At 35.4% G+C, this 22,569-nt stretch overlaps 1 protein-coding gene across 1 annotated transcript; it reads right to left on the minus strand.

Annotated features, from left to right (window-relative positions):
• Window positions 1-3,690: 3,690 nt before the first annotated feature.
• On the minus strand, window positions 3,691-22,362 carry LOC121418140. The gene is made up of 20 exons (XM_041611850.1): window positions 22,038-22,362; window positions 20,215-20,419; window positions 18,647-18,813; window positions 18,115-18,241; window positions 17,059-17,229; window positions 16,432-16,517; window positions 15,450-15,566; window positions 14,387-14,501; window positions 13,769-13,944; window positions 12,596-12,841; window positions 11,581-11,789; window positions 10,763-10,900; window positions 10,041-10,178; window positions 9,210-9,438; window positions 8,483-8,687; window positions 7,340-7,540; window positions 6,547-6,783; window positions 5,827-5,972; window positions 5,047-5,263; window positions 3,691-4,374 (listed from the first exon to the last, which is right to left on the minus strand). The coding sequence occupies exons 1-20, from the start codon at window positions 22,197-22,199 to the stop codon at window positions 4,235-4,237; spliced, it is 3,432 nt and encodes a 1,143-aa protein (XP_041467784.1). The 5' UTR covers window positions 22,200-22,362; the 3' UTR covers window positions 3,691-4,234.
• Between the last annotated feature and the right edge of the window lie 207 nt (window positions 22,363-22,569).

The raw sequence follows: 22,569 nt of genomic DNA on the forward strand, positions 1-22,569 counted from the left end.
ATCACAACAAAGTACACAGTCTGACTATCCTTTGTATAAAAACAAAACTTGGGAAATTTTATTATGCTCCTGGCAAATCTTTGGAATGTGTCGGTTACTCACGTTACATGATTTGGACATGCATAAAATGAAAAGTCGACATAAGTGAAAAGTCTCCTCATACAAGGCTTTTATGAAAGTTAATTATATCCATTCCAAAGAAGTATATTAGGGAGACAAACTTTGTATATAATTAAAAAAATAAAGAACACATGGTTTTTACTTGGGGTGCAGATAATATGGTTACTCACGTTACATTTTGTCCATGTATGATTAACAACACACATGTCATTAAAAATTCAATAATGTGTGTAAAATTCATTGCTAGGAACATCAAAAAGAGATTTTATACCAAAAATTGGAACAATTGGAGCTTTATTAGGGAGTAGGAGGGAAAAGTATGATTTCGCTTACTAATTATGCATAAATTAGCATAATCGCTTAATACCAATTTGCATGAAATCAATTACTGTATAGTATTGTAGATTATGTCCAATGGCCGAGATCTCAAGGGGGACTGGGAGGCCCCCCCCCCCCCCCCCCCGGGCCATATCAACTCCCAAATACCCGGCCTAGATAGGGTTACAGGTAAGGACATTCTTTGTTTTTTTGTAACACTCTTTAAAGTTTGGTTAATCAAAACCAAGTCTTACTAATGCACTCTCGCATTGTGAATACTTCTACTACTATTCAATTTTTTGTGTGATTGTATGACCACTGATATTTTGATGAACAAAGAGTCACATCAAAGAGGTGTACCCTCATTTTGCTTTTAATTAATCAAAAATAACTTCACAACTCACCATGAGACTTAAAACTTGACATCCCACAGAAAATGTTACCTAACTGAATAATTTTTACTGGTTACTCACATTACATGATGGTTACTCACGTTACAAAGTTACTCACGTTACAGTTTTTCTTCATCATTTTTATTAAAAAATTGTACTTTTTAATGATTTTGATAGTCATCACTGTGTCAAAGATTGTTTGAAGGAAGAGAATTTAAAATCCCACCAATTAACTGTGAAGAATTTTCTCTCAGAAAAAAAAGTCATTTTTTTGGTTACTCATGTTACATCACCTGAGCAGGTTGCAATATTCATTTTTGAATGAGTACTACAAATTTACTTGAAAAGCTGTTGTGTATTTTAAGTAATTTGACTCTTCTAAACTTCAGAAATATATAAAGTGGTATGTTGTTGCAATAACAAAATGGTAATAAGGCATATTTCATTTTTCACTATTTTTCTTGTATTTTGGTACAGAATGGAAGACACAACTTTTGACTATTTTTTCCAAAGTATACATATGAAAATAAACTTTTTTTTTTGTTCCTGAAACTATCATGTTATATTAAAAAATTCAAGAAAATATTGAATTTGAATTTTTAAGCTCATGACCTGTGGAATTGCCCATATGTTAAAGCAAAAATGTAATTTTTTGTGATTTTGGATAGAAAAGAGATTCAAAAACATATTCTTTGACATAATGGTTACCCATTAGGATGTGAAAGCCTATGTAATATACCTAGCAATTAAGTAATAATAATTGCAATATGAAGCACTTAAAAACATTCTAATAAGTGTTATATAAATGTAACTATTATTATATATTATGATTTGATAAAGATACTGTCATTCTTTGCTAAAACATCAGAAATATGGTCACCTCCTTTGGCACTTCACAATCCAGTCATTGGTAAATTATGAAAAGCTATATACCCCCCTCCCCCTTCATGGAATGGTACCTTGTTATTTCCCGACATTGCTGTATTAGTGTCCCATTTGATATAATAATAAACAAATAATACAGCAAGTGCATTAGTAAGAATTATGTAGAAGGTAACTTTTGAACAGATATAACATGCCTGAAGCATAGCCGAGGATGTGGAGACTGTTCAAGCGTAAGAAGTGCATGCAATCATTTGAATGCCTTGAGTAAAGTGATGTGTATGCATTATATAAGATAGTGATATGGATCCTTGTTATTTGGTAAACCATGGTCTCAAAACCATGACCGGTTAATAGAGCTGGTCATTACTACTAGTTATTAGCCAGGCTGAAATTAATCACTGGTCATGTGATAGACTTGAGCCAATCATTTGATAAGAATTGATATCTATTTTTTAATATATAAATAATACACATCCGCAAAGGCATCACTAAGAATTACAGGCTTGAGGGACCTTTGGATCAGTACTGTTTTGGTAAGCAATTTTTACCAAGACAATTACCACTAATGTAGCTGTTAACTTATGCTAAAGTATGGGTCATAAATTAGTGAAAAACATCTTGCATGTACGTATACTGGTACTTTAAATGTAAGGGGGGAGGGAATGATGTGATAAAGGCACAATACAGGTTTCAGAGTTAAAAAACAGCATGTTTGAATTTGATTTTGTTGACTAACTGACCTATAACCAGGTCTGATAAAGGTTGCAATTTTCTACTGCATTTATTGTTTTTCTCATCTGTTTGATTAAGAAGAAAAATGAAATTGTTAATCTTTTGAATCAAAATTCATGAGAATGCATCAAATGCCGGTATTAATTTTGATTCATTTTTCATTGTAATGGAAGTCTAATTTGTAACTTCGTATGAAAATAAGAAAGTAATAAGCTTTCTTATTTTTAATCCTGTAGTCAGTGGAAGACAATGGGAGTATTTCTTGAATATATTGTATAGTAAAACTGTCATGTGTGTACACTAATAAAATCTTTTTACATATCAAGTGAAGATCATCTGTCGAGCATTGAATTTTCAGTAATTTGCTACTATTTATCATCAATGTTTAGAATTCAGTTGATGCTATTGAGTGTGATGAGAGTCAAAGTCTCCATTGATGCCCCTAAAAAATGCATTCAGACATTTTGTTTATTTTAATATGGCATAGAATATGTGATACAGTGCAATGAAATAATTTACTGATGTTTGAAAAATGGCATAGAAAATCTAAATAATGGGATCACAATGTTAAAAAAAAGTCTAATTGGTTCCAATTTGTGATGTTGGCAGTCTTGCGATTATCTACAATTTCAAACCGATTCAGCCTTTTTCCCGGATGTGATTGTAACATTTCATATTTTCTTGCATGAAAATATTAATATGGAATGTTTCATTATTTAAAAGCTGAATCAAGTGGACTCAATTATTTAAAATTACTGTCATAATCTAATTACAGTTTAAAACCCTATTTGGATTGCAACATATCACTCTATTTGGGGAAGGCTTTACTTGGCCATCATGGCCAGGGGTTAGTTGTTTTTTTTTATTTTTCTCTTTTATCACAAAAGGCAAAGGGTCATTTTATTTTACCTTAGTTGATGTTTTTTTATTTTTCTCTTTTGTCACAAAAGGCAAAGGTTCATTTTATTTTACCAAGTATAACAAAATTTTTATTAGAAAAATTATTTACAGCTGTTCTCCATGATGATATGCGAAGGTGAATATTATGGACAAATTTGATGGGCTTACAAACTTCTTTGTCATTTAAGCCAAACATAGTCAATATCCATGATTCTTCCATATATTGATATTCACAAAACACACAATTTAGTAAACATTTAACTTTAGAAATGACTTTATTTAAAATAAAACTCTGTATACACAATAAAACTCTGTATACAAAACACAGCAAGGCACAATGATATAAAATAATATGGAAGGTTTTTTTCTGGATGGAATCTAGTATTTTTGGACGGATCATCAAATAACAAACAATGATTTTTCTTCCATAAAATCAACTACTTCAGCCTAACTTAACACACATAAACTGGGCAGCTTTGGCCTTTCCACTTTTTCTTAATATTTTTTTTCTTCTGATCTTTCTACAGTAAAATCATGTCACATGGCCAACTGTGGTGGTGACAAGACCATGTATTAAAAAAAAGTGATATGTTCAAGAAAATGAAAACATGGCTGCCATAACACTAACCAATTGGTCAGTCTTCACCCTGATATGGCATTTATGACTTTTGCTTAGCCAAGTTAGATCCTAAGCAAAATATTCAATTCTTTCAATTGAATACCGGCCCAGGTGTTCAGAATTCATGCAGTAATGGTCATTATTTAGGCATTTAAGTTGAAATGCTATCCTTGCCATTTCCAGTGCAGATGGGCCCCGTGATTCAGTTAGAATAGGCTGTCGAGAGAAACATTCGCAACTGTCCCCAATAAGATATGTCTGAATCTGACTATAGCCACATCTTAAACTTGAAGAATGCTTGCATGTCCGGATCATCCACTGCTTTGTGGTTGACGGCAGCATAGACGTTCATCAGTAGCTCATTCTTGAACTTAGCCTCCAGGATTTGAACATACTTCTCAATACATCCTGTATAATGGAGGAAATGACAAATTGATCAAATAAAGGTGTACATCATGAAACTATGTGGGTCTATTAATCAGCAACCATGAGAAGATAACTAGAATGCATATCAAACTGATATTCTGAAGAATTTGTATGCTACTAATACATTGAATAAACACTTTTCAAAACAGGATTTTCTTCCTCTGCAGGTTTAACTGTAATCATGTAATTAAACCCCACCCTTCCCCATTATTCATCTGGGTTGATCGAAGAACAAACCAGCATTAAAATAAGACTTGAAAAAGAGCCAAATTCAACGCTGCATGTCAAATCTGTTTAAGGAAGCTTTCAAGTAGATCATAATTTTTAGTTATTATAAGCAGTAGACTTGCGCAACTTTTGAGATGGAATTGTGACATACAGGTATAGCACCGCAACGCCAAATGACATTTTACGAGAGAATTTTTGTACTTAGTGTACAAAGTCTAAGGGAGATGAAATTCATAAACGGTGATTATTTTTGTTCTGACTGGTCTGCTTAATTAATATCAGGTTTTAGTTGTTAAATTGTAAAATTTCCATTGATAAAAACCAATGAAAAACAAAAGATGATAAAATAGAGAAATACATAAGAAATAAAAAAAAAAAAATACATTTGGACCCATTTCAAAAACAAAAAGATAAGGCATGAATTACCTTTGCCGAGTATCCTGCCATATGCAATCATGTGCCTCTCTAATCTGGGGTCATCAAACTTTTCATGCTTCATGAGCAGACGGAGGATCTCGCCATGGAGGAAAGCATCGTCATATGACTCTTCATCCGAGAATGGATAGCGGGCGTAAACATCAACAGCTTGGAGGGGCTCCGTCTTAATAAGCAGTTCAGCTAGCTCTATGTAGGCATCATGGATCTAAATTGATTACAGAAAAGGGAGAAATGAATGCATAATTTCTATGCATATCAAATATTATGCAGCAGCGAAAAAAATTACACAGGGTCTTGTGGCAATTTCACCCCTGAAATGCTCAACAGATGCCTTGAAAATCCTCATTCACTGCAATGTTAAAGCTTATCCAATAGGGTGTGAAAAGTAGTCACCTAAAATGTGGCACATTCTCCGTCAAGAACCATTGATACCGGAGATGAACGTAATGACATGACTTGGACAATGTCACAATCACAATAATCGTGACAATGTTTTAATGTGATAACGTATATAATATGCACATTTTATATCGGAAGTTTCCTGCAGGAATGATTCGGGCATTGCGTTGACTGTGAAGATGGGAAAGTGATCATTTGAATTATTTTCTGAAAAGTCACCAGAAATCGTGAGTGATATAAAAAAAATGTTACCAAGTGTAATCAATTTTGTTCCAATAAAGTAACTCTCTTATCCCTCCAAATAAGTCTATGCCTTAAGCAAATTGTTATAGGAGCAAGTGGAAAGGTCATCATCAAATATTGACTAACCTGAGGTGCCATAGTGATGACATCATCATAGAGCATTCTCGATTCTTTGGTATCTTCCGTCTCTTTAGCTAGGGCCCTCGCTAGGCCAAGACGTGGAAGGTAGCTCATGCGATTCAAAGGAGCATTGGCAGGCACTGGGCTAGTCTCTGTCGCATGTACATGGAAAAACATAAATAACAAAATCAGAAATACAGGTGTACATTCATCAAATCTAAATGAAAAAACTACATAGAATGAGGAAGCTTACATAGACTTTCATTAAAACACTAGAAAAAAACATATAAATGCTGTTCTAAATCTTTGCTTGTTTGTTATGTTTTTAGAAGAATATTAACTGATTAAGCTTTAATTTTAGATTCCAGTAATTAATTCAAAGTATTGTGCGCTTAGAAACCTCAGTATTATTGAATACAAGCCTAATTTGCAAAAATATATTTCTATTAGTACTGGGACATATAGTCCGCTATGAATCGATTCAGAGGTGCACTGTATCATTCAATTTCAAAATGAAAGCTTTACATTTCAATAGATAAATTAAAACTTAACCTGATTTTCACTCTGATATGCATACTTGGACAAGGTTGGAAGTTGATCTTTCAATGGTTCATAATATTGCAAGAACAAAAACTGGACATATGAATAGAGAAATTGAGAGCATAATGCTTCTGGCAAACACCTACTATGATGGGCAGAGGAATGATATTTGTGGAAAGGACTTACCTGATTTGGCAGCAGCCTTACTTGGCTCTGGAGATGGAGTGGGTGCTGCCTTGGCTGGAGCTGCAGCAGTCTTGCTAGCTGGACCTGATTTAGCCCCTGCAGCAGGTTTGGCCACGCTGGTTGTGCTGCCCCCTCTTCCACGGGCTGGGGCAGCCTTGCCTGGCCCAGAGGTAGTGCCACGCCCACGGGCTGCGCCTCCCCTTGGGACTGGTGCTGCCTTGGCTGCACCCGTCTTGGCTGTAAAAATGAAGAGATATAAAATTAACAAAAAAATATGGTGTTTATGTTACTCTTCAAAGAAAATGGCAAATAAACATGGCCGTACGCAGAAATTTTTTGGTAGGCAGCAGGACTTGGAAGCTTTTTGAAAATAGTTGAAATTGAGGGAGTGAAGTGTCTGGGCTTGTAATTAGGGTTCTTTTGCATTTTGTAAAGAGAAGATAAAGGAATTTGAGCTTAATATTGGTGAATTTTGTGAAAACTTTCAGTAAAAATTTTCTGCTGCATACGGCCATGCATGTATATACTTCATAAACTATTGTGCATGAATTCTGCAACTTTATTTCGTTAATGTTTATTCTTGTGTATTTTATTTTCCTACTAAATGGCACTGGGATCCAAAAGAAAGACAGATTAAATAAAGGAAATGAAGAATTAGAAAGAAGCAAAAATTTCAGTTAGTCATAAAAATGAAAACAGTGAATTTCAAAGGCGTAATTCTAGTATTGCCATTTATAATAGCAAGTCAGAAAATGTAATGCATGTCCTTGCTGTGTACATTTACAATATTCACCTGCTGGACCGCCTCTGGTTGCACCCCTTGGTGTAGTAGTACCCCTCCCTGCTGGTGCACCCCTTGCAGGTGCTCCCCTTGCTGGGGCACCCCTAGCTGGGGCAGCCTTAGAGGCCACACCCTTACCCTTATCTACTGGTGCTGCCTTACTGGCTGCTGCCGCCTCTTCCTTCTTCTTTTTCTCCTGCCACCAACCTTGTTCTGAATATCAGGGGGGGAGAAGGAAGATGAAACTGAATACTTCTAAAATAACAAGAGAATCTAATCTACTTTGAATCTTGTATTATAAAACATGCCACAAACCACACCAGATAGGGGAACGTATCCCCAAAACAAGGAATAAAGATTCTTGGTGTCTTTTTCACTTCAAGAAATTGTTTTCCAAGAAGTACAGATAAAAATCTAGCACAACTCTAATACCCCTTTTACAAACCCAATTATGCGGATAATATCCGCATAATTTGGTTGTAAAATCAGAGCAGGACCAAAGTTATCTGCATTATTTCGATTCTGCAATTATCTGCATAATAGCAACATCGGGACCAGATTTTGGCTTTGTGAACACATTTCCAAAGTAATGCGGATAATTGCCATGCTGCGGTCACAAAAGGTCACCCTTTTCCAACACAACACCAATGGAAGGGGCGTGTTCAGTTGCCATGACAATTATCCGCCTTTTTCAGGTCGCGCGCTCGTAAAAAATAATGAGGATTATTTTCGGAGTTTGTGAATGCAATTTTTATTGAATTATCCGCATTAATCTCAGGCGGATAATTGGAGGATGGGTTTGTGAAAGGGGTATAAATAGTCCTCTCTAGAGACCAATGTGGTGTCTTTTCTATATTCGTTACTTTCAATAGAGGGCATTAGACCTTTAAGAATGTCTTGTAACAAATAATCTCATAGCAACACACCACATAATTCATTAGATGTGCCTTTCTGTTTAGCTCAGAAGCCTCCAGGCTATGTCAAAGTAAGTTGGAAACTGAGTTAATCTATAAATTTCTTTGATATAAAAATTAATTAAATAAGCCAGCCATTGGGGGCAGTGGCTTGAATGTCTCTCAATGAGCTACAAGGCTACATCGTTGTATCCTACAATGGATAGGTTTTTAAAAAGAAAATGAAAAATGATCTAATCACCTGTCATCTGTGTTGGCAGGTCACCACCTAAACTCGGTTTGCCCTCTTTCTCAATGCTTGCCCTAAAGGACAACCTAGCATCAAGGAGTGCTTTCTTTCCCAGGTCAGAGGTCGGGTCATTCTCATACATGGCTAGCTGGGAGGTGCCAAGGTGACATAGAGCTTGGCTATTACATGGTTGGGCTATCACTCCCTTTTGACATGTCTGAGAGGAAGAAATATAAAACAAATAATGTTTAAGTTTCACCATTTTAATTAATCAAGTTCTAACAGAAATAGAAACAAACATCAACTCAATGAGAGATGAAAAAAAATCATTTCTACAAGCCTATTTTCTGTAGTTATAATTTCATCTGAGAATTTAACATATTCAAGGATATCTTTGATTAGGAATAAAGTTCTGTAGGTTTCAATAGCAAAGAATGAATCACAGTACACCATGTATTCATTTATGGGCATGTGTTAGGTCCTGAAAAGCACCACCCAAACCCACATTATAACAAGTATTCTGATCATTCACTATTGCCATCACACAAGCCATTGTTATCTCATAACAAAGTAAATCAGCTACCCACACTCATGGTCCTCTGCCAAGAATCTATTAATATATATCTTTGTTATGTATTTTCCCAAATAAAAAAAAATAGAAAAATGAACCTTCTTTATAAACAGAGGTGACCTATTGATAAAATGAAAGCTTGATTTCTGGAATTGATTTGGTCCTAACCTGTTCTTGAAGTTTGAGAACCTGTTGACTCTGTGGGATGGTAGAACAGTTGATGAGTGAAGAGAGACGCTGACATCGTTGAGCAATCCAAGGGGTATTCCCTGCATCTTTCTCCATTAGCATTTCTAGCAGGATGGCATGAACATCAAGGAGTACCCACTCCATTGATTGGTAGGTGTCGCCTCTACAGGGCAGCGTGCATAGGTTCTGCCCTGCCAAAATGGCAGCACTGTAATAAAAATACAGCATGTTTTTTTTTAGGGAGATCATACAACTGAATATTCCCCTTGTAATGCATGAGTTTCTCATGTTTGTTTAAATTGACATAGAAGATGGGTCATAACACCAAGTTCATATCGATTATAATCAAAATCAAAGTTTACTGAAGTACTTAGGTATTCATCATGTCTTCTCTTTGATAACATACAAAGATTAAATACAGAATTGAGTTTTTATGCCTGCCTCTTTACAAAATTGTCAATTCATCTAATATTTTTAAATTTGTTGTTATTGCTTCTCTGAACATGTCTAAACATGTTTAATGGGTGACACGACATTTGCTCCTGCGACAATTACTCCAGGCTTTACTTCATCTAAGATGTAGGGTTAGGGTTGCATAGGGTTTCATGTTAGGTTTAAGGTACTGTTAATTGTAGCTGGAGCATGTGTCATGGAACTGTTAAATGTGCCAAAAATATAAACCAAAATCCTGTACAGCTGTGAAATTCTGCTATGTAAGGAGGTAATATCAAATACCTACGCTTACCAATCAAACTACCTTTGTTAACAATATACTTAACAAAAGATCCCGCACATGTATCTCATCCTCACCTGTGAAAGACATCAGCAGCACTGAGGAACCCTGATATAGGTGTCTTCTTGAGGAGCTTACCTAGTTCTATACATCCCTTGAGAAGCTGGCCGCTAGAAGTCCTCCATAGGTCTTCTGAGTGAAGGTCACATGAGGAACTGATAAAGGAAGCAAAGAAAAGAAGCACATAATTTGTCGATGATACTGTTTGTTTCTAGAAAATTATGAGGCCAGATAGTTTTGAAAAAATATATTTCTGTTATCCAGAGCCCTGGTGTAGATTCAAGTAGCAAACTTGAGGGGATGGTATATTGTGCCATCTCCCCCCTTCCCCTTTGAATAGTGTGACATCATGCATATCGACCCGTGATCCGAATATTGTCCAGACCCAAATTTGGTAGTTTTGGAGATTTATTTAAAGATTTAGAGCAAAATTTTATGCACCTATATCAATTAGGATAACTAATTACTCTAAAATAAATTGGAGAGATTCTGGATCAAGAACTAATGGTCAAATTTTAAACGTGTACATTGTGGTTGACGTGAATGACAACTTTTGTCACAAACTTGCCATCAAAGGGCCAAAATCTGATGGGGGGGGGGGGTGGAGCAAATAAACTACCATCCAGACTATGCACTTTGAAAATAGCTTTGGATATACATGTATAGGGTTAATCAATAACCTATCCTACCTTGAGCCATCTGACAGACCGATCAGTCATGTTGTAGAACACCCACTCACCTGTTCTCCACTGTTTCAGCCTGTTTAGTTGTGAGCTCTAGCAGGTACTGGATGCCATCATGCAGGTAGGTAGTGGCTTCTTTACTCCTGGCTCCAGGACCGTTCTTCTGCTGGACCAATGCTAAGCCAAGGTAGAATCTAATACATGAAGCAGAATGAAAACAAATGATCAGATCAAATGGGGATGTCATATATCATCACCATATTATGATATGAAATAATTACTCTATCAATTGACTTCAATTGACAAATTCAGAGCCAACATTCTATATCACAAAAGTTGAATAAATAAGTTTGAAAGGGTCAAACATAAGAATGATTTTGTCCATCATATTTTAGATCCAAATTAAACCATGCAAGTCTCATAATAAATTAACATCAATTCTTTTCAGTACAAACACACTGATGACATTCTTATATCTGTCCTCTCACTTACCTCAACTAAAGCACTTGCTTTACTGTTATCTAAAAGAGAAATTCCGTATTTTCTGGTGTTCTAAACATTAAATTCTGTGTTCTTTGGTGAAATGTGATACAAACAATCATAAATAGTAATTTTTTTTTAAACATAGGTTTCCAAGCAGATAAAGCTTGGCAAACACATGCTAGTCAATGAAAACAGGTTTACTTGACAGAATTCTCTTTGATGCACAATTTTGTTGATTTAATTTTGCTGTGCTGTTCATGATTTGCACTGCATTTTCTGTGATCCAACTTCTTTAGCCTACAAAGTTGCATTTTCTGGGCAATTCTGTGAATACCATATATTGTTTCCATTTTGCAAAGTGGAGATCCTAACCTAACCCTATGATCCTCACCTAGCAATGGAAAGGAATGGTTTGAGGCCTACTGCATGTTGCAACCTAACAAGGGCATCTTCTACTTTGTCCTGAAGCAGTAGTAGCCTTCCCACATGGATGTTGTACATAACATTATTCTGCTCCAAGGACAGGGCATCCATGAACTTGACGCATGCCTGACCTAGCGGGTTGCTTTCATCAGATGCTGCCTGAGATGTCTTTCCACCCTGAAATATAAAGATCATTATTTCCCCGATCGGATGGGATTGAAAATGTGCCACATATTTTCTCAGAGCAATTACACACTTGGCAAAATCAATGTGCAACTACATGATAAAGTTCTCATAATTGTTGATTTAAACCAGCATGCTTTTCAATAGTTCATCAAAGTTCATCAATCCCATGTTTATGAACACATTGTATGATACCTTCTTTTAATGCCTAGACTTATAATCATGCTGCAACTTGCTTAATCAAGTTAAACAGGGCTTATATTAATCAAGGGCCATTTCCTTTGATACCCTATTGACCTGCTCTGATGCTCCTATCATGGGCCTTGGAGATCTGTATTGCATCTTTTTATATTTTTCCTGTAATACAGTGATGTTCCTTCTGGGAAAGTGGCCTTGCCCTAAAAACACTGCCATTTATGGTCCAAGTGTTTTACAATTTGCACTAAAAAAAGGTCTTATTTGATCTCACTTCTAGTATATTTCGCCCAATACAAAAGAAATCCTGCATAATGCATCAATTTCATTCTGCTTGCAAACAAAATTTGTTAATTTTTTTTTTTGAACATCCCGTTTTGTTTTTAACTGGAACAACTTATCCAAACTTGATTGAATCAATTCCAAACAAAGAAAAATTTAAGCAATAGTAAAAAATTACCTCACCAAAATCAATAATAAGCAATTCCTCTCACCTCCCCATTATGAACATCAACCATCAGACCACCCTACCCTGCCTGTTTGATCAATAGAAGTTGGGCAGTATCCTGACATAACAATACACCATCTTGACTCATACACCATACCTGAGTAGCCTGCTTGGACTTGAACAGATAAAGCTCCTGGACATAGTCAGCCTTCTGTGACTGACCGCTGTTGAGCAGGTGCTTGTACTCCTCGTCGATGGCCTGAAGCTGTCGGGAAAGAGAGGCGTTGGCTCCTGCTCCTCTCTGCTGACATATGGCCTGGATATCATCCTCCTTGCTACTGTCCTTTGACTTGGTGCTCAGGCCAAGGGACAGGGTTGCCATGCTGTCATCAAGGTCATCATCCTAGGGGTCAAAAGGTCAAGGATATTAAGTCATTCATTTTTTATAAACAAATGATAACTCAAAGTTGTAATATCTAGGAGTTGTGGGAGTAGTGTCAACTCAAGACCATATACATATAGGCTCAGGGTCTGGAGTGTCAGGTTTGGTCAGACACAATTGAAAAATATGGGTATCAGCTTTAATGGGGAGTGGATAATTATTTGCTGACAACCGTTGAAAAGAACTGGAAATAAGTGAAATAGAGACTTTGGGGGATTAAAACACACCCAAAGTAGCAGGGAAAAATTGTTTAGCCAAGTCTGCTAAGCCTCAGTCTGACAAGTCTCAGGCCCTAGGGAAAGTGAGCTGGTGACTTCACCATTAGGCAATGGATGGAATTTCCAATGGCACTAGATCACATCCACTGGTCATTCATTTTGTGCCGCCCTTGGTGATTATCATCAAACTACTAAGATTGAGCATCCAAAATGTGTCAAATTCCCCATGAAAACTGCCTTTAAACAGATGGTATTTCCCATTTTACTTGATCAATGCTTTTTCATATTCTGTTTTTAGGATACTTCACTCAAGGTTATGTGTCTGACAAAAGAAGCAGCTTTGTGAAATTCCAGAAATTTTATTTTTAATCTGTAAATACTATTTTTCTGATTCTGAATTTGATAAACGAATACAACAAAACAACAATAAAAAAGTTCATTTGCTTTTTAGTTGAAAAACATATGAACTTGTAATGAATTGCGAGTCAATTTTTAGTACAAAAATTAATAAGAAGCCTTAAAATTAATTGCAAATTTGCAATCAATAGCCTATCTGTTTTTTAAACGAGAAGTTCAAATTACTTTACTCTATTTAATATTGATCTGTCAGTTATAAATTTTCCACAGGAATTTGCAATTGATTGCAGATACCATTAGAATGATGACTTACATCCTTCTTGAGTCCATACATATCCTGGGCATAGTAGGTCTCTTCCAGGACCAGGCCCAATGTAAAATGGAGGTCAGCTTTTTTAGGTTTCTGCTTGATGCCGCATGCCAGGTTCACAGCAGCAGAGTGCAGCAGGTCTAACGGGGATCCGCCTTCCTCAAAACGTGATGACTGACCTGAATAAAGATGTAATGAAGAACATAATAACTATAGGAATCAAAATGATTAATAAGTTCTGAGAGGTCCTCTTCTAACAATTACAATTCTTTTGACCACAACTATGAAAACTTTGTGTCACAAGTCATGCAGTGTCCTTAATACTATACTCAGACCAGCGATTCTGACTCCAGACTGACTGTACAAGTGCACATATAGTTTGCATAATTATATAAAAAGGGTGCGAAGTATCACATACAATGATTCAACCTTGACCCCTCCTTGACAATGCCATATTCATGGAGCATGTTGCTTATTATGTAAACCATTTTGAAGACTGATTCACAGCTTTGTATTTGTTTACAGCAAAAGGACTTTCATCTGATATGAGAAGTCATATTACTAAACAATGATTCATTTATTTGGCAATCTAAATCATAACTAATCATCATAATACTATACCTTTCCTTGGCAGAGCAATTCTGTATTTCTTGATGATATCTTTGGCCTTTGACATTAGCTGATCTGCACTACCAGATTCTTCAGAAACTTGTAACTTTTTCTCCCAGTCATGGCTCTGCAATATATCAAATATTGTATTACATTCAAAGATTTTAATTTGGCACATTCATCACAGAGAAATTGCAATTATTTATTTACTTTATTACAAATATTCTTTTCTAAGAGAGATTTAATACTCTGCTAAACTCTGAAGATTACAATTGGTGATTTCAATCTTGGTGTTGGGTTGATTTTTACATTAGAATAAAAATAATACACAGCGTAGGAAATATTTTTCAATTTTTTTAGGGGCAACTTTTTTTTTGACATGTTGGGATGACCACTGAATTTTTGGAGCTATTCCTTCCACTGCAAGAGATACTTTTTTTTGGTATCAAAGCATATCTGATTATTCTTGTGAAATATTGATTTTTTTAAAAGTTCTTGAATATTTTTTGTGGCAGATCTTGGGACAACTTTAGAAATGATGGTGTCCCTAAAGCATTCCACATCTGCACCTACTTCACCTGACCCCTATACCCTCTCCCCCTTTTTTTTCCTTAACATTTCAAATAATTATGTGACAATCATTATTATAGAGCCGTGAATGTTTCTCTACAATGGTTTTCATGTAGCTCCCTTCCTCTGGCTACTATTCTCTCAAGAATTTTGCTTACGACAGCTGGCCACTGCATTTTGTTTTATATATTATTGCTTACATAAATATCTATGTAAATTATTCTGCTATTATGTAATCGTCACAATTTGTAATTCTTTCATTTATTTTTGTATTTCTTTATATTCATTATGATTACTGCATTTCATATATTGAATTTTCAATAAATGCAGAAACACCTGCAAAATTTTTTAAAAAATTCTACTTTGCAAATTGTGGGGCAGTTTTTGCTGTCATGGGGGCCAAATCATCCGTTAGCCTCATGTATTTCCTAACATCGGAAGAATGTATTGCTGAAAAGCACCACCACGATCTCAGTCAAGAGAGTATTTGACATGAGGTGCTTACCTTTATGGAATGTTTGAGCTCCCTACTGGTGTGTTTGCTGGTACACATGTTGGCCATGTGCCAGTCCATTTCATCTTTGGGGCGTTTGCGACTGCATTCTTTACAAGTGTCAGCATTCTATAAAATAATGATAATAGATAAAGATATATTTATACTCTACACAGGTCAATATAATCTAGTGAATAAATTTACCTTTGAATACATGTTATTACAGTGTATATCTGCAACAAAATGTGACAATAAAAACTGCGGTGAGTTAGATAAAAAAAGAATGGAAGAATTGGGTTCATTACATATCCTCATTTTATATGTATTCAATACATTTATGATACTGATAATAAAACTTATGCACATGAATTTCAATAGAAGTCCTTATTACTGCAAATCTTGTACAACATGCACTTTTATCCAAAACTTAATTCTAGTCAGGACAGCTTGAAGTTAAAAGCTGACTGTACCTTATCTCATACTCTTCTTCATGACATTGTCTGTGATATTATTAACTGATGTATCACTACACTATAAGCAATACAATCTACATAACACTGTTCTACCGTCATAAAAAGTTTAAGATTATCATTGTAGAATTAATAAAAAAAAAGGAGAGCATTATTTACGATAGGGTACACGGTACACGTACACCACTTAGACTTTTGGGAATTAAGAAATTAAAACTATATTTCAAACAAGAGTTTAATTGTTCTTGATCAATGAATCAATATACACCCTTGGATAGTAAAGATAGGCCATGTTTATATTTTTGAATGGAACAAGATTGAAAAGTGACTGGATAATATCACTTGATTATTATCATTAATTATTAAGTAAAATTATTAATAACAATTCCTTTGCTAGATTTATTGTTTAAATATCAATTACTTAAGTGGTATGCACTTTACAGTAGAGCAAAAAAAAAAAAAGAAGATAACAAACAAAAATGAAAACAAAACAAATAAACAAAATGAGGGCCATGTCAGATTACCTCTGGTTCTGCATCAATCTTAGGTCTTTTCCCACATGTCTTTATATGAGTCCCTAGAGTACTGTACTTCATCTTCTCTTCACATCCTGTGATATCAGTATAATAATTGAAGGATTAATGATGGGCTTTCACACCTGGTATTTCAACATTTGAATTATTTAGGACAGCTTAGCAAAAGCTCTAGTTTACAGCTACTTACATGACAACTTTCTTTTGCCTTGAAAAAGAGTTATCTGCAAGAGTTAAGAGATTGTTTTCAGACAATATGAGGTCACTAACTTGCCAACATTCTCACAAATACAGCTCTTGGTAGCTGTCTTCAATAACCTTTTGAGTTAATGATACATATTTTATTGGTTGAATATACTAAAGTTATTTTCTATTTTATTCAGCAAATATCATATATAATAATCATACCAAACCACAAGATAATATATATTGAGAATAAAAATTTCACATTTCTTAATAAGTTTTTATAGTTGTATTTTCATAATCACCATTAAATCACCTCCTTGCTGAACTTGAAATCACAAGCTAAATTATCTTTTGCAATTATTGTTCCCTATGAAAGTATTAATATAAGTTTTGCTTGATTTTCAGACACCCTCAACAAAGAATATACCTTACCTGTATAGCAGTAGATACAACATACTGTAGCACTAGACAAGTCCTTCTCAATGCCTCCCTCTGGAACCTTCCATTCATTCTCGAGGGGTGTCCCATCCAATGGATCTACCTTTGATGTTCTTGTCAGCTCATCAATGATTGGTTCACTGAATACATGCTTTGGGTCAGAACCTTTGGAGAGATAAAAATGTGGCTTAATTTGTTATCATGCTCAACAATCAAGTGACTTGTTTTTATTGTCAAAATTCTGTAATTCAATACCAGTTTCAATGGTCTAAATGTTATTGTTATTTATAACTGGAAAAAATATATTGAATAATAAGAGTGGGATTTGAACCAATGACAGATCAGTACAGCATAGAGCTCTGATCTGATGCTTGTACAACAAGCAATGTTGACTACAGGCTTTATACCTTCTCTCTATAGAATACCTCCACTTTCATCCCACGGTTTCCTAACAATTTGTTCGTATTAGGTAATATAAAGCCAAAATTGTCTTGCAGAATGATTCATACTATAAACTCACAGTAAAAAAAATGTATGTGACCTCAAAGAAAATCTGATCTTTATTTGTTCAGTCATGGAAGTATCAAAGAGGTTTTGTATGAAATTATGTAGAAATATGTGAACATGCAAACAGAGAAGCAATGCATACAAAATATCAATTAACTTCCCAACTAACCTGAACTAAAATTTGTTTATTTTAGTTATATTCATAAGAACATATTCTCAATGTTACTTCAATGTGTGTGCTGTACTAACAATTACTAGAAACATGTAAATTATGTAGCAAACACAAGAAACAAAGTAAATCAATGAATTATGAAAATTCCCAAATGATAAAATAAGGCTTTGTAACAATTTACTAAATTCCATAATTTGAAACAGATGTTTGATAGGTAATCATTACATTTCTCAAAAGAAATTAGGCAATTGCAATATGGTAAAAGAAAAATAAATGCTAACTCATTTGTATACAAAGCAGGATTACAATTTATTGAAAATCATTTGTGCTATCTGAGAGAGAAAAAAAATCTGAAGAGCAATTAGAACTACCTTTGATACTGCATGGCTTATGAAATGGACTGATGGTGATGGGGCATTCATACTTCATAGCATCTTTGCTACTGGCAAACTGTACTGCACGTCCAAGCCATCTTTTTGTGGCATTCACAGTGTATGTCTGAAAAAAAATCCAACAACACAATGCAAACAAGAATTGGGGAAACCATGAAATATGACATGTGATTTTAACAATTACTCATCCTTCATTGGCAATTAAAAAATAATAATTTTCCAAAAAAAAGGAAAATCATAAAGACAAAAAGCAACAAAAATAATTAAAAAGTATCATATACAAATACCCTGATTTCACAATGAAGCACCATCTCAAGAATAAAATTCAGAGAATTAAGAATTTTGAGAATGAATTGAAGTGAGGCATGGGGAGCATTTCATTTTCATCACCTAAGCTGGTCTGAGCCAGTCATATAAAAGGATTTCAATAGCTTATAGTTGTTGGTGAAAATCACTATTACATTTATGAAATTCTCTCATGGTATACATAAGCATAAAAGTAAAGAATAACCTGTTTATTGGACCCATCAGCAGATGTGACCTCAATCTCTATGGCTGTCTCGCCAACATTAAGGTTGACCTCTGACCCCGGGTCTTGACCGTTGACCTTCACTACATTCTTTTTATCAGGAGCAGTCGGAGTAACCTTCAGTACACTGGCAGAGTAAGGAAGAATGCCTGCAAAAAAGCCATGAATAAAGTATGACAGAATATGATCTAAACATACTTTGGGTAATTAAACAAATGCAAACAATTGGTACCACAGTGCTTGGTCTTACTTTTTTTACTATCAGTATCAGTCAGTTCCATCACCTTTCCATCTACATACATAATGGCCCGAATTCACAAAGGTGGTTTCCAAAACCATCGTTTGAACCCATGGCTTACGCAGATTTCTGTATAAACAACGCTTATTTACTGCGTATATTAAAAAATGTCCAATGCTGATGCGCGCTTTTTTCAGTGCGCCAAATTGACGCCTGTTGCCATGGTTATCCACGTTAATTTATTTATGAGTCCACTGTTTGAAGAGCAGACTCATGAGCTGAAAACAGTGGACTCATGAATGAATAAAAAGCATGGATAACCACCACAACAGGCGTCAATGTGGTGCACTGTGACCAAAGAACACATCAGCATTGGACATTTTTTAGTATACGCGGTAAATAGGCATAATTTATACAGGAAATCTAAATAAACCATGGGTTCAACCAGTGGTTTTAAAAACTACCTAATTTGGGCCATTATGTAAATTTTTTTTTATAGATTATTGTAGTGAACCTGTCCGCTACGGTTTTGGTTATAATGCTTTAAACGAAGATATGGTGCTATAGCATTTAGTGTGTTAGAGCTCAATGATCAACGGATGCAACGCACTGGGTAAGGCAGCTCTCGGAAACTATAGCGAAGTTTCGCAGTGATCTCGTCACTTCGACACTGACTGAGGTCGGAGTCGAAAGACAAACTCCCTACGCTTCTCTCCAACTGGGCTGAATCAAGAAAAGGTTTTGGAAATGAACATACGGAGGGCCGGTACATTATTTATCATGGCAGGTTGGGATCTAGGGGATGGAAGGACCAAAGGTTCACATGCCCCCCCCCTCCCCCTGACTCGCTCGAGTGACCCTTTTAGCATGATTAAGAACCTCCAATGTTGGTGATCTTCAACTTATCTATGACCATTTTATTTTGTTCTGTTGAAAATGATTAAAAGCTTAATTAGACTTGCATACATTTCAAATTTATTTATGTGTCTCTTTGGGACCTATTAATGTATTTCACTCACCTGTTATTAAATCAGCAATTAGGCCCTATACTAATGCTCTGTGCATACATCATAATTTGTCAGGCAAACCTCCGGCAATGCATCTTCAGGGGCAGCATCAGGATACATGTATATTAATGGGGGGGGGGGGGTATGACCCCAATTGAATTATAGTGGTATTCTGTAGACCTCTTTAAGACTTTACATTCTTATTCCCTTTTTCCCCTCTTCCTTCACCTTTTTCTCCTCTTTTTAAATTTCTTCACTCCTTAAAATATAGTAGAAAGTGGCTGCCACTAAGTCCTAGTTCTTACATGAATAGGCTAGTGTATCAGGGCTGAAGTCAGGAACCAGGCACCCATCTGCTAACTTGATATTGGTCAGGGAAGCATCTTTGGCTGAGAGTCTCTTGGCATGGATGATGTAGAGCTTTGATGTTCCATCTTCAGCAGACACATCAATCTTGATTGTTGTTGTCTTACCCTCTGCAAGATCAACAGTCCTCCCTCCATCCCCACCCTGCAATCAAAAATAAGAATAAAGCATATCATTTAAAATCTGTACCAATTTTGAAAAAAAAATCTTCCTTCATTACTCTAGCAAAATTATTTTTAACACACCTCCTTCATTCAACCCCCCCCAAAAAAGCAAAAAAAATATTTTGACAATAGTTTGGAAATATTTCACAAACCAGAAACTGTTTCTCATTATTTCAATAATAACACTAGCGTATCCAGCATCAACTATAACAAAGAAATGTATGGGCCAATGCACAAGCATAATGTCACTATTGTCTGCAGTTTTGTTAGTGCAATATTGGGCTTAAAGCCTTAAAGTTAACTGTTAAGTCAAAATTATGAATTTCTCAAGAGTAAAACACAGATTTTCATTCAGCCTCAGGAACAAAAGTGTTAGCATTATCCACTGCCACAGCCTCAAAAAGGGACAACCCCAGGGAAACTCTTCCCCACTTCATTTTCAGAAGTCCGGACAGAATTCCACTTCACCGTTTCAATTCTGTGATTCAATACGAAACAAATCCCATTCTAGATTACAAATATACATGTATCCCTTTCTTAGCCTCGAGGACTCCATGATGATATTTAAAAATATTTTGACATATACTTCTTCATCATGGAGCCTTGAACCGTCTCCCATATATGTATAAGAGACACATGTAAACAAAGATGGATTTTCCTAGGAAATCCATCTTTGAAGACAGAAATCATGTATGTTAGTGATTTTATTTATTTTTACACCTTCATACGCATTAAGCGTATGAAGGTTTCAAAAATTGGTTACCGTAATAAAAAGGTTAAAAATTGAAGGTTTCTTACCAGACAATAGGTCTGACCCTTCAACCGCTTCACTATGTTGTACATTCGGTTAGTAATGTTACAAATTGCCGTTTTGAAGAACAATTTACAGATAAAAATTATTATTTAACAAATACTAAAATTTAAAAGGTGATTATAAATATCATTTATATTCGTGTATTAAATTTTAATACGTGATTATGAATAATTATTTATAATCACGTTAGTATTTGTTAAATAATAATTTTTATCAATAAATTGTTCTTCAAAACTGCATTTTGTAAAATCGCTAATCGAAGGTACGTCATAACGAAACGGTTCAAGGGTCAGACCTATTGTATTTACTTTGTTGACAAATGGATCAAGGGATCTAGGCCCTACACGAGATCGGTCTGGTAAGAAACCTTCAATTTTTCACCTGTTTATTAACAAATTTTTGAAACCTTCATACGCATAGGCGTATGACTATGAATAAGGTGTAAAAATAAATAAAATTACTACGGTAACATTTACGTAATTTCTTGTTTAAATGCATCATGCATGACATGTGTCTCTATATCATATGTTTAGTTTACTCCAACGATGTTGTACCGTACTTGTACTACTACTAGTTGTTGTAGGACTAGGAGGTCTGAGCCTGAGCCTGTTCATCGATCAAAGTAGAATGTCTACATGGTCTATTCAGACTATTGCTGCTCTCCTTCAGACAAAAATATGGGAGGCGGTTAAAGTTAAAATATCAAAAATATCATGGAGGCGGTTAAAGTTAAAATATCAAAAATATCATCATGGAGTCCTCAAGGCTACCCCTTTCAACTAACCACAATTTGGTAGCTTGCATTGCTGTCACTTGTCAAGCAACTGATGGTCAGTTTGCCCACATCACTCGCGACAGTCACGGCGTATTCTGTCGTGTTTCTGTGGAACTTCGGACTCAGGGATCCGGGCTTGACAGAAAGTTTCTCCAAGTCTGCATCATCCATGATTGTCTCGAACACATGCAAGGTTGGCCTAAATTAATACTCTTGTCGTCTTGACTTGTTCATCTATTAATCTAGCCTATTTAGGCCTAAAGAAAAAGATCTACTGCCCCGGCACCGTCAGGACGATCGACTGCTATATAGGCCTACTTGCTAGCAATTTAGCGTCCCTGGTTTCACCGGGGGGCACTTGCTATGTCCTCAACTGGATAATAATAGTCAACACAAAGATTGGAAGAACTTTCTTCTCGAGTGATTTTTTTTTCATTAAAATGACAAAAGTTGATAACCATCATTGAGACACATATTTCCGCTTTTTAAATATTTCTTTTAAAGTCAAATACACAGAAAAGAATTTTGACATTCTAATATT

This window comes from Lytechinus variegatus, chromosome 7 (assembly GCF_018143015.1).
Source record: "Lytechinus variegatus isolate NC3 chromosome 7, Lvar_3.0, whole genome shotgun sequence".
In the NCBI taxonomy this organism is placed as follows: domain Eukaryota; kingdom Metazoa; phylum Echinodermata; class Echinoidea; order Temnopleuroida; family Toxopneustidae; genus Lytechinus; species Lytechinus variegatus.